The sequence below is a fragment of the Mandrillus leucophaeus genome, unplaced genomic scaffold (genome assembly GCF_000951045.1).
Source record: "Mandrillus leucophaeus isolate KB7577 unplaced genomic scaffold, Mleu.le_1.0 Scaffold225, whole genome shotgun sequence".
Taxonomy (NCBI): domain Eukaryota; kingdom Metazoa; phylum Chordata; class Mammalia; order Primates; family Cercopithecidae; genus Mandrillus; species Mandrillus leucophaeus.
In genome coordinates this window covers 3,090,335-3,103,940 of record NW_012102310.1, presented here as the reverse complement: position 1 = coordinate 3,103,940, position 13,606 = coordinate 3,090,335, and the positions used below count along the sequence as shown (strand labels likewise).

At 33.8% G+C, this 13,606-nt stretch overlaps 1 protein-coding gene across 2 annotated transcripts in view; it reads right to left on the bottom strand.

Moving 5' to 3' along the window:
- Window positions 1-13,606, bottom strand: part of NAV3 (neuron navigator 3) — a 394,671-nt gene that overhangs the window by 10,182 nt on the left and 370,883 nt on the right. For both annotated transcript variants that reach the window (XM_011981392.1, XM_011981393.1), the window contains 5 exons: window positions 12,961-13,196; window positions 5,817-5,971; window positions 4,530-4,601; window positions 3,681-3,877; window positions 2,626-2,744 (listed from right to left, as the gene is read on the bottom strand). In XM_011981392.1, the coding sequence (XP_011836782.1) occupies window positions 2,626-2,744; window positions 3,681-3,877; window positions 4,530-4,601; window positions 5,817-5,971; window positions 12,961-13,196 (779 nt within the window). The remainder of the gene's footprint in view (window positions 1-2,625; window positions 2,745-3,680; window positions 3,878-4,529; window positions 4,602-5,816; window positions 5,972-12,960; window positions 13,197-13,606) is intronic.

The window sequence follows — 13,606 nt, the reverse complement described above, 5'->3', positions numbered from 1 at the left end:
GTGTTAGCCAGGATGGTCTCGATCTCCTGACCTCATGATCCGCTCGTCTCGGCCTCCCAAAGTGCTGGGATTACAGGCTTGAGCCACCGCGCCCGGCCAGAATTGATAGCTTTTTAAGAAAGAATCACCAGAATAAAAATCAAAATCCACTGTGTCACCAACATCTTTTCCAACTAGAACATCTGGCAGAGTGCATTCCCCATAAGATTTTTCACCAAAAATAATCAGCCTTCATCTGAAGAGATTGTTTTATTACTCTAAACTTTGAGTGTCATTTTTGCTACCAGGCTTTGTTTCTCCACTTCTCTCTCCAATCCAAGATTCTTTGTTGCCAGTACATCCATGGGAATGGATCATGACAGATACGATTCCTTTGCTTCTTGCTCCCCTAGAAATATTTTCAGCTGATAGACTTTTCTGGCCTAGTACGGTCTTCAATAGCAATGAAAACTGTCTACCCACCAAAGGATTTTCCATTTTTTCCCTTCCCATGTGCTGGATTCCCCTCCTTCAATAAGCCCTATATCACGGTTGATTCATCTTTCACACTAACCTACTACTAAACATCCTGAACCTTAGCAAGAAATGAGACATTTTTATCCCTCTTCAAAAATAATTTTGAAATATCTCTCAGTTTTAGTTTGAGAAACTAATCCTTCAGTGATTATACTTTTGCCCAAATGGAAACTTTATAAAATTATAATTCTCCAAATAATGTTCTATAAATAATATTTATTTAAATATGAAAAAAGAACCCATGCGCCTTTTGAAATAAGATCTAAGAATGCTAAGCATTTTAGATATTATTTCAGGGTTTTTACAAAGATTCCTTTGCTTTCTATCTATTAGTAAGCAAATATTAAATGGGGAGACATTTATTTATAAATACTTAGATAATGGTTTATTAAAACCAAAACCATAGCTAGAGAACAAATAATGTATCTAAATATTAACTTTAAAATTATGAGTTCTAAAATTTTCATAAAATGATTTTTTTTGTACAAATAATCAACTTTGAAAGAGTCAACTTACATCCTAGGTAGTATAATACTTTTAGAAGAATTCTGAAACACAATACATTATACTTGAAAAATAAAAACATTTGTATAAGCTTTTATTTTGTTGGAGGCACTTGCTTGGGATAGATTGGCTCATACCCTTGAAAGTGTTAGATTTGATTATTTAAATCTAGAGTAGAACCAATCAATAGCATTATTTAGGATCTTAGCTTTGTCTCTGAGGCTTCAGAGTATCCTCATAAAATTAATCATGTTCACCAGAGCTATCATTTTAGTTCTGAATACTGCCATGCCATTCTACTAGATGAAGAGAGCATGACAGTAAAAGGGAGTAAAAGAGGCAAAATAGATGGACAATTTTTTAGATAGTAAAATAAAGACAATACAGTATTATAGATGATAGAATGTGGAAAACATAAACTATTTCTTAATTCTAGTAGTAGTTGTAAAAACCAGAAATAGAGATGTCTTGGCTGAGTTATTGAAAAGGAGATGAAATTCTTCCTCAATCGAGTGATTATGTTAAATAAATTTTAAAGAGTTTTATAATTCTACAATTTCAAATCAAACTTAAGGAAATAGCAATACTTATGGGAAAATGACATGTATTTTGTTGGAGAAACAGGGATTTCTTTTAGTGATACATTTTCATTTTTTAGTTAGGAAAAAACAGAAGGGCCTTGGTTGCAGGGCCTCAAGATATAAGGCACATGAGAGCAAGAGCAAAGAAGCTGTGAAACCAATATGTCATAGATCAAAAGACCAACTGACTCTCTTAGAATTTAGAGTACTCCCTCCAAAATAGTAAAGAACCCTGCAAGTGATATTAAAGGGCTTCCAACAATGAAGTATACTAAAAACAGGAAACTTATAAGCAAAAGCTACTTGTTAAAAAGTGTGTGAATAAAAGGAAAAAACAATTCCAGCCTGAGCAACCTGGTGAGGCCATGTCTCCAAAATAATAATAATAACAATAAAAATAACTGAGAGTGGTGGTGTGTGCCTATACTCCCATCTACTTGGAAAGCCTCATCACTTGAGCCTAAAAGTTTGAGACTGCAGTCAGCCATGGTTGTACCACTGCACACTGACCTGAGTGACAGAGTGAGACCCTGTCTCAAAAAAAAAAGAAGAAAGAGAAAAAGAGAGAGAGAGAGAGAGAGAGATGGGGGAGGGGGAGAGGGAGGGAGGGAGGAAAGAAGGAAGGAAGGAAGGAAGCAACGAAAGAAGGAAGGAAGGAAGGAAAAGATAAAGGAAATTATGTGATAAGAGTATAAATGGTCAAGGCTCATGTAAACATGGCTGTGTCATAAGATGTAGAACTGTGCAATTAATTAGCTATCTAATAAAAACAATCTGTAAACATCCATGACAACCATTTGGACTTAAATGTGTAGTTGTTGTAATAACTGTGCCTTTTCTTTCTCTTACAAATTTGTTCCCAGAACAGGCAAAATATTACAAACTATTTGCTCTTGAAAACTTTACTGCTCTATTTATATAGTTCATGCCTTTAGCTTTCTGCATAAATACCCAGATTTTCTTTTGCTTTTAAAATAATTTTTTTGCTTTTTTTAAAAATAGTAATGAAAATTGAGTACTATACCTGAAGACCCTCTCTCACTGCCTCCAGAATATAAGGTACTAAAGAATAGTTCCAGAGATCCATGAACCACACTCTAGAACCTTCTACATCCATGGGGCAAGGAAGGAAAAGTCGGGGACCTGAGAAGAAACAAATAACAAAATATTTTAAGAATTATATTTAATAATCTAAACACATATCGAGACACCATTTTGGAATATAATATATTTCTTGCAAAATTCCTAGAAAATTATATTATTGGCCAGCTTGCTTATTATTAAAGCATGTTTACTGAAGACCCAATATCCTAGCCTCTTCTATCTTTTTACAATAAATATTAATCTAGGACACAATATACTAGAGTTAGGAGAAGTCATAAAAATCATAATCCAGTTATCCTGTTTCATTTTACAAGCAAGAAAGCTGTGCTGAAATGAATTGCCAAATATAAAACATGTCATTATTTGCAGCATTGGGAACTGGCATGAGTGTTCTGGTCCCAGTGTAGAATTCTTCTTCCTAATCTAAACTGTGTTTACAGTGAGTACATTTTTATGATGCATAACAATGTGAAAGAGACTTCTGTACATGTAATTAAAGGAGGAATCCAAATGTAAATATCTTTATGCAAACTAAAAGAGAAATAACTCAGTTGTGTCTTCATGAAAAACACAAAACACCTAAATTATCTGCAAAATATCTAAATTATCTCTAACTAAAATCTTTCCTCACAACTTTATTTGACATGAGCTATTTAGCCAAATTTGTTTTTTAGCATAAAACGTATCCTAAATTGATACTCTTCATTTCCAGTGGTTATCTGATTTTTAGATATTTGTCCATAGTGAACTTATTTGATCTCGGTAATATTTTAGTAAAACATAACTGTCAGACAAAGTGGATTTAATTGGAGATACAAAGAAGAAGAAAGTAAACTTTCAGAAGGGAAAAAAATAAATCTTTGGAAGCTTGAAAAAACATTAGATTTGCTTGTTATTTTCTACCATCCAATCTGGCCATCTTTACCAAGTACTGTTAGTTCCTGGAAAATGATATATTATAATTTTGGAACTCACCAATGGTAACGTCAGAAGAACTGTGTGTTTCCAAAAAACTGTTGAGATGATGCCACGTCTTAGGAATCCAATCTATAATTTTGACTAGGTCATTATTGCGAATGTTCCTTTCAATTTCTATCTCTATGAGTTTTCTTCGAAGATATCTGCCTAAAAAGCCTTTCACTGGTTCTGTATGATTTGCACATAATACCCACCTACAAAAAGAAAAAAAATCAGAATTTTTTATATAAATTAAATTTTACATTCACAGTGATTCTTTATCATTATTATTTATTTATTCATAATTACTTTCCAATAGAAAGTAATAATGTTCCCATTTCAATTGGTGGCTACATTTTAATGATCAAAGGTGTTAGGAGGTCTACTAGCATGAGAATTATAATGTAGCTAACTCTACTTTTTGAGCTAAAAAGAAGCTCATGTGCGTCAGAAGTGAGGGGGAGTCTACATGCTGAACACTCTTCTGTAGGAGAATCACAAATCCTGAAATAGCAACTCTCTTCACATTTCTCACACTTACAAGGAATATGCTCTACTTTAACCAGGGACACAGTGAACAGAAAAAACATTTACTTTTCTTTTTTCTTTCCTTTTGTTTTGTTTCGTTTAAAGAAACACATCTGATTACAGGTTGAAGATCATGAAATGTTCGCTTGAGAAAAGAGTGTCAGAAGTGAGAATTATTTTCACACCGCAAGTCATCTCTGGCAAGATTTGTAAAAGTACAAGTGGAAAAACAACCCCCAAAAACAAACAGAAAGAAACAGTGCCAACCCCCTCCCCTGCCCACACACATACACACACACCAAAAAGCAAAACAAAACAAAACCTTCCACTTAACTTTACCTGAAATTGTGATGCAGCTCTAGATTTGGTGATGAAGAAACTCCCTGATTCATTGTTCCAATAATATATGGACTAGAAAAAAAAATAAAAAGAAAATTTTCATTTACTGGAGGTAAAAGTGATTAATTCGTTAAAATTATCTTAGAAAACTACTAGGATAGATATGGATTATTCCATTTCAATATTTGTCTTTTAAAGGGTAATTCTGTAATGGAAAATGACAAAGATTACTAGATTAGAAATTAACACTTGAGTTTCTAATTCCAGCTCTGGCATCAAGGCAAGGCATTTTCTCTCTCTGAGCCTGAGTATATTTGTAATTTACATTATTTGAGTAAAGAGTTTAGTTAGTATAATCATAAGGGTTTTGTCCCAGTCTAACATCTTATAATGCTTATGATAAAGTTCATTCATTTTTACTATTTTAATATTTCAGTTATGTTAAAGATTATTAATACTGTGAGAAAGTTTGTATTCTTTCAATCCTTATTTTATGCTGATCTGTTTGTAACTTCAAAAAAATCTCTAGCAGAGATAATTGGAATATTTGCCACTATTAAAACTAATTATTTTATGTTGATATTCTTATATGTCCTTTCTTTAGAGGCCATGTCACAATGAATCTGTAGTGGGTTTTAAGATTTTTTAATACCTTACTTTAACCTTTCCTTTTATTGTAAATATTTAAAATCATACTCATTAATAGAGGGAGCTATATCTGAATGTATTGTTTATCTCTATAGAAAGGTTGAATTTAAACTTTGATATGAACTGAGAATGAAACCAGAGCTCTAAAGGCTCCCTTTAGTTTTTAATTTCTATGATTAAAACTATTCCATCATTGATGGTGGTTTCCCAGATGTTCAGCATGTCTGCAGAAGCTAACATCATCAAGGAAGTACTGTTTCCATAAAAGTGCCTGGGATATGGTTGTTGAATGAATACATAGATATTCTAAGGAATGCATATGGAGTCTTTAAAACTATGGTATATTCTTAAAGAGGGTTTCTCAAATTAATGGCAGCCATTGTAAGTCTAAAAATAATAGCTACTCGGGTAGTTCATATGTTAATTAGCTGGAGTTAATCATTCTACACTGCACATCTACTTCAGAACATCATGGTTTACACAATCAATATGCACAGTTTTATCTGTCAATTTAAAAAATAAAAATTAAATATTAAGGAAATTTAAAAAATTAAAAAACAAAATGCATACAGGCACAAGAAAGCACATTTGATGATAATTATTTCCTATTTCATTATTCAAAATATTTGATAAGCATACCATTTGTTGTATTTACAATTGAGAAAACCATTGAAGATATCACTCAGAGAGCCCACATGATGAAGATTATCGAGAATTATTACAACTGGGAGCTCCACTCCATTATTATCAGCACTGCACTGTTCAGCCAGGTTAGCTAGATATTGTTGCAATTCCTTTTAAAAAATGAAGAAAACAGATATGTCAATGATAAATTTATACTAATGGCAAGCTGTTAATATTTTAGAAATAGCATGCTTTGTCCTCTATTCAGTTTCTTTCATTAAAGTCATAGATTATTCAACTGATGTAAAATCTTTCTCTACAAATCAAAAACCATATATTGCTGACAGAATAGTTTTTTAAATAAAAGTGAGAAAAAGGAAAGCAATAGAAGATCCAGTACCAAACACCTGCAGCAAATATAAAAGTATAAACAAGAAGGCATATTTCTCAGTGGTTTTCTCCCTGAAAGAAAAGCCAAAATGAGTTCTTAATATGAACTCTTATGATAAACCATACATATTGAGATTTTATTCTGAGTTTTGGTATTCAATGATAAAAGTAAATTTTAGCAACCTTAATATTTCAAGTATGAACTAAATTCAAAATGGCACTTCTGAGGTTCCACTAATATTTTTAGTATGTTAATTCCAATTCATGTAGATGGGGTATATCTAAAAATACAGCCATAGGACCTTGATAAAAGTACTTATTATTTATTTATAATCTGCATGCAATTGTTGTAATTTTAAACAAAGACAAAATTAGTTATATTTCACCTGGTGAAATATAACATTAGCATTTAGCATCTCTTGAGTTTTTTGGTTCTTTTACAGGTATTATTCCTGTCTAATAGCTTTTAATCTAAATATGATAACCAGTTTGCTGATTGACTGCTCTCACAGATGGGTAGGCCAGGAACATAATTAGGTTTCTTAAAATTATCCTAATCAGTAAGAACATTTCCATAATATTTGCATATTTACAATGACATTTCCAATTTGCAAATCGTGCTCAGGGTTATAAAACAATTCCATGATTCTGGTTTCTGGCAGCCAGGTAAATATGTGAATTGCTCACTCTTGATGCAACCTCTCTCTGTCTGTAACACCACTGCTGAAATAAAAGTAGGAGATAAAACACAGGCCAGGATTTTGAGGCATTTAGTAAGTTTTATTTATGTTGAAATATAAAAATGTATTAAAGAAATAAAGTACTATTTGTTTTCTATTGAGCTAGTCACATAAAATAAATCTTGCCTAAGACAGAGAATGCAGAAAAATATGTTTAAAAGTGTTGAATATTCTGGAGAATTCTATTTACTTTAAAAGAAAAAATAAAATTTATGTCAGTAATTTAGCTACATTAAGTCACTCATTCGTTTATAAAATATTCACTGTCTATCTGCTGCATTCATAGCCTTAGACCAAGCCCTGGGTATACAAAAATACTGAAGTCTGATTCCTGCTATCAATGGACTGTAAGTTGGTTTAACATTTATTATGAACTGCATCAAGTACTTTTCTGGACGTGGGGACTACAAAGGGTAATCAGGCTGTTTTCCCTGTAAGCTCTAAGAGTTGTCACATTAGGGACTTGAATTTAAATGATTTCAATATAATATCATAAATATATTAGGAGATATGAGAACTCAAGGGATTTAGCCTAGCTGCTGGGTGTCAAGAATGGTTTTCTGGAGGAGGTAACACTGGAGCCTGAGTGGGGTGGTAGGCACACAGGTAAATGATAATTTACAAAATGCAAGGTAAAACATTCCATGAAGATAAAGGAGGCATGTGGCCTATAGGAGGGAAAGAGATTAATTCCAACTGGAGCATCCTGCTGGCACCAAGGATTTAGAGATAAAACACAATTTCTGTCTTTCAGGAACTTAGAGTTGATAAGCAGAGAAGCAGGTCAGCAAGTCATTCACAATACAGTGTGCTAAGTGAAATGCACAAAACATTATAGGTAGACTTAATCCAGACTTAAGGTTCACAGAAAAACAGAGTACAGTGGTTAAAAGGGGGGGAAAAAAGATCGAAGTCTAAAGAATAAAAAGTGAAACCTGAAAAGTATAAGTGTATGATGTGTTTTGGGAAATAAGTGTTCTGTTGTTACAGAAAAATATAGTACATGCTAGTGGTGGTGGCAATAAAAAAGAAAAAAAGACTTTGAATCCATGCAGAAGAAGTTGAATTTTATTATATAAACAAGTGTGAAACATTGATATGTTTGTTTGCTTCTTTGTTTTCAGTAGAGGAAAGCAATTTATTTATCCAAGGAAACAGAAATGTGAAAGATAGAAGAATTAATTAGAAATGGAAATAGCATTTAAGAAGCTTATTACCTTCCTGGAATAGAAGGTCAGGCATATACATATATAACTATAATTCACAGTCAAAATAATACATTACTTCAAAAATGTATAGATCAAAGATTTTGTTTATAGTATGTAAAGATTGCTTGTAGTGTCTGGAAAAGGCATTGTGGGAGCAGTATTATTTGCTATTATTCCCTTATTTTTAAGATTGGGTAATATCTTGATGCTTAAACATGAGAGAAGAGCTTTCCAAATACAGAATAATAATCAGTCAGAAACATGAAAATATGATACTCATGTAGGAAAAAAGCTAAGAATATGTGTTTTGTGAAAGGAAATGGTGGTAATGAAATTGTAAAGAAAACTTTGCAACCTTAAATGATTAGTAAGATCACTGGACATTTCCTGTTGGCAGTGAAGACACATTCTTCTGCTGACCTGACTAAATCATCACAATTGTGATTTAACATGTGGCGAGCATATTGAAAGGAGGAAGCGAGACCAGCCAAGAGAATACTGAAATTATTGAAGCCTAGAGATACTAAGGGACTGAACAAGGAACAGTGTGACATTTTTGATCTAGTACGGAAATCAATAAAAAAAATTGAAAAATTTTAATTTGATCCGATTTTAATTATGAAAAGATATTCTATGTTCCATAAGGTGAATGAATATATCCCAAAAAAGAGAGAAGGGAAATTTAAAGGAAATTGTGTATCAAGCAGTTACAAAATAATTGTAGAAATCCAAGAAATAGAGGAGGATGTTAATCTGGAGGGTGGTTGTGTTGGAAAGGAATGGAAGAGGATAAACTTATAATACATGTTTGGGGCTGCAATTGCCAATTCTCAACTTGTATATTTAGTAGGTGAATAGAAACATATGTGTAGGATGATAGAAAGCTTATAAATTTGGGATAGTGGGCATGGCTGATAGTGTTTAATTGAAGTCAATCACACAAGTCAACTCAAGTTGAAGCCATGAGAGTCATCCAAAGGAGAATAACAGTGAGAGAGAACAGGATAGTTCACTATAGAAAAAAACAATTACATTTACTGGGAAGAGAAGGAAGAGCAGAGAGGGGGAAAAAACTGAAAAGGAATTTACCAGGGAGTAGGAAACAAAGAGAAAATGATCATCATGAATGTCAGAAAGAGAGAGAGACAGTGAGGAGGCACAAAGGAATTAAATTTCATAATTAGCAGGTCACTGGATCATTTTTGGACAATCAGAGCCTTTAGATTCTAATTCTAATGTGGCTTTCTTTCATCTCGAGAGGGTAGTAGATCCCTTGGGAATCTGATGGTAGGTATGAACCAATGGATGTAGAAACAGGTAAACACAAATACACTTTTTTCATACAGCTTAGGAGTTTTTCACAGATTCCCTTGAAATAACTTCATGATACCCACTCTAGCTTGATGACAATGAAATATTAGATTGAGACACTGATGTACTGGCATTAAAAGTCTTTTTTCCAGATCTAGTCAGGTAGAAGCAAACAGGCATATCTACCAGATGGGAGTTGGCAATGAGATGAATCCCATACTCTGAAACTACAGGTGGAACACCACAGTTACATAAAAGCAGTAGATCACTGCTTTCTCAGATGCTGACTCCAGACACACTAAAAAGGAATCCATCAAGTCCAGGTTTCTGATCTTTTCCAACCTAACATTACAAATGGCTTCAGCTGGCCGCGTATTCTCTACTAAATCCATCTCTAGCCTTCTGGGCCTACTATATCGAATGTCACAAAGTGTAATTGTTTATGTGTACTGCTCTCAATCAAAATATTCCAGCTGGCAGCTTGAGGGAGGGCTTGAAGTGTGGGAAGAGGAACAGAATGTAAAGTGCAGAGGTACCAAAAACATGAAAAGATGTTTTTCATTTGATGATTTGTTGTTCGAGTTTCTTCTTTTTTTTTGAATCAGTAAGTGCTTTTTGGATTTGTCTCTTCAGTGCTATCTATGGCACAGCATAAAATGCGTCAGCATTTACACAGCTCGTTTTCAGGAACAGGATTTCTTATTTCAGGCCTCATTAGCATTTGACTTCAGTAAATCTACGCTGTTGGTATCCCTAACACAATCTCAACTTGTCATCCCCTCTTTTTTTATATTTATCCTCATTTACCCTCACCCCCGACTCCCAAGAAAATAGTGGGTATTCTCTGTCAATTTGGCAAAACTTGTCCAAATTTCCTGGCAATGAGTTTGTATTCAGCATTACTGATAGCTTGCTCATATCTTCAAACCATAAAGAATAACATAAAAAGATATATTTTTTTAGTTATACTTTGTGCTTTCTTGGGAATGAATGCTACTGTGATTTGTTCAAGAGTTTCTTCCTGGGCTGGGCGCAGCGGCTCATGCCGGTAATCCCAGCAGTTTGGAAAACTGAGGCGGGTGGATCACGAGGTCAGGGGATTGAGACCATCCTGCTAACATGGTGAAACCCTGTCTCTACTAAAAATGAAAATAAAAAAAATTAGCTGGGCATGGTGGTGGGCACCTGTAGTCCCAGCTACTCGGGAGGCTGAGGCAGAAGAATTGCTCGAACCCAAGAGGGGGAGGTTGCAGTGAGCTGAGATCGTGCCACTGCACTCCAGCTTGGGCAACAGAGCGAGACTCCGTCTCAAAACAAAACAAAACAAAATTAATAAAATAAATAAATAAATAAATAAATAAAGAGTTTCTTCCTATGACTGTTTCCTAGCATCATTAGCTCTGCCAATGCTTGGCAATGGTTTTCCCCTGCCCATTACTTTGCAACAAAGTACTGAACTGACCTAATAATGGCACAAATGATTGTCCTCTGGAAAAGCAAAAAAGAAGAGTGTTGGAAATATTTCATCAAAAAAGTTAATAGGAGACTAACATGTTCTTAACAGAACATCTCTAAGCAATAAACTTTTCTTCCTAAGCTGAGATAGATAGATAGATAGATAGATAGATAGATAGATAGATAGATAGATAGATAGATATTTTTTAGGGAAAGCTATGTTTTAAAATTAATGGAATTTACCTATTTTGTTTTGGCATGTCAACTACATTCTAATGAAGCTTCATCTATTTAATTCAAAACTTGATTTTAAGTGATCCTCAACTTAAAATTATCAAAATGTCATGGTCTCCTCCAATAAAACTATTTTCCTCTTATTTTCTAAACACTTTTTTGTTCCATAAAAGAAGTACCTTGTAAAGAGTTTTCTCATACCAACATTGAGGAAAAAACAAACACTGAGGATGACTAACAGGCCTTTCAAACCTTTCATATTTTTTGACAGAAAATATTTAACACTGTGCTAAAAGGCTTTTATATAAAGATATGAGAAGACAGAATTCACTGGAAGCATTAAACATGTCAGCTGAAGCAAACAGACAATTGTGCTCTTCCTACGTTTGCTCAGAGAAGAGTCAAATATTCTACCTCAGGTTCTATGTCTTTCTTTAGATGGTGGTTCAACCACAATTTGAATAGGTTTGAGTTCCAAGGAAATACTCAGATTTTACGTATTGCATTTGTTTAACTTTAAGAGATCTCATTGTGTTTTATGTACATTGTTGTTCTTGAAGGATACATATAAGACAGTTTTGAACAAAGATGTGTGTGTGTGTGTGTGCCCGCACATGCACACTGTGCATATGTGTGTGTGTGTTTGTGAGAGAAATCTTCACCTGGAGCCAAGGGTTATAATTAAAAATTCCAAGCAACCCCTATGCTTGCTACTTGTGCTGTTCTCTCTGTCTCATACACACACAGACACACACAAGCACACACACATTTATTTAGTCTTTAGAATAGCCCTACTATTGTCCTCATTTTACAGGTGAGAAAATTAATATTTTTGGTTCATTAAGCTATATGCCTGGCTTATTTCAACAATCTAATGGGTTTGGGCTGCTCTTGGGAGTCACGTTTATTTCTGAAGATTTGCAGACTTAAGGTTTCTGAGAAACTGGGACAGTTTAGATCATTGAACCAGGTTATCCTTGAAAGAGTAATGCGACCTAGTATAATTGGGATTCCCTCAAGGTATTGCTTATAATAGTTGCAGTTCCCCAAGAGAAACTTTTAGGTTTCATTGATTCAGACTTTAATAAATAATTACAGGTAAAACTAGGTTAGTGTTAAAAATATGTTAGCCATCAACTATTTCCTTTTTAGGATTTTTTATTTTACTCAGAAAATAAGAAAGTACTGGCTACGTTGTATAGGCCCTCATACCTTTCTAATATCTGAGTGTTCAGGCTGATTACTATGGCACATTAGACCTTAGTTGGTGGTGAAATTGAATGTTGTTAAGTTTCCTAAGGTTCCTAAACAAAGATTTTAGGGAGATGTGACATAAGCTAATTGCTGCTCCCAGAATTTCTGCTTGGAATATTCTAATTATTGCGAAATCTCCGCTGCTGCAAAACCCATGTTATTTCCTACTTATCTATTAATACCCAACAAACTATTACCCCTTTATAAAGCTCTGATTCCTCCAAGCAAAGTTATTCTTCTTTGTTGCTCATGCACAGACTTCTTTCTACTGTAACACTTACTAGGTGGATGTCTAAGAGAAACCATGAAATAGGGGCCCTGTCATATTATTCTGTATATTCCCAATGCCTTGTGGAGTACCTGATAACTGAATGTTACTGAGAATAGCAGTCTTGTTCAAATTCATGAAACAGAGTTTGGTCACTCACCAGGTTATAATTCTGGTTAAAAAAAAAAAGGATATTCTTTTCCATGTAAAACATGGAAGTCTCTCAAAATCTTGTAATTTGATTGCTTAAAACACTTATGGATAAATTGCAGCTGTTCTCTTAGAATTCTGTAACATACCTTACTTGACTTGTGGTCCACATTAAAAGTGGCAATTGCATCCTCTGTTTTCTTCCTCCCAGATTTGGTTATTACATATTCAGCAAGTTTGTTTGCCAAATAGGTCTTTCCGGTACCACTCGGTCCTGAGAGTATAATTCTGTGATGCTCCATCAACAAGTTAAAGTACCTTTGGGTAATTGGTTTAGGAATCAGTGTATCAAAAACGAAACTGTCCAAACTATTTTCTTCTACCCCTGAAAGAAGAAACAAAAGAAAGAGCATGACTTATTGTTCTTCATAAGCTAGAATTTAAAATATCATGCTAAACAGCAACAGCATTGTTAGTCATAGGAATAGAGTCCTTGCAAAATAATTTCCAGGTATTTCTATCCCACAAATATGTGTTGCCATTTCAAGGAAGAAAATGTATCAGTAGTATGGGAGAGTGAACATCTAAACAAAAGCAAGCTGTTTCTTTTTCTTCAGACTTCACTCCACTGTCTACTTCTAGTTTTCACTTATGTTTCCAGAGAGAAATGGAAGCATTATAAATGCTATCATCACATCTTTTATTGAAGATGATTATCTTTGTTAAGAATAAATGTGAAGATTATACATACACACACCCATATATATATATATATATATATATATATATATTCCA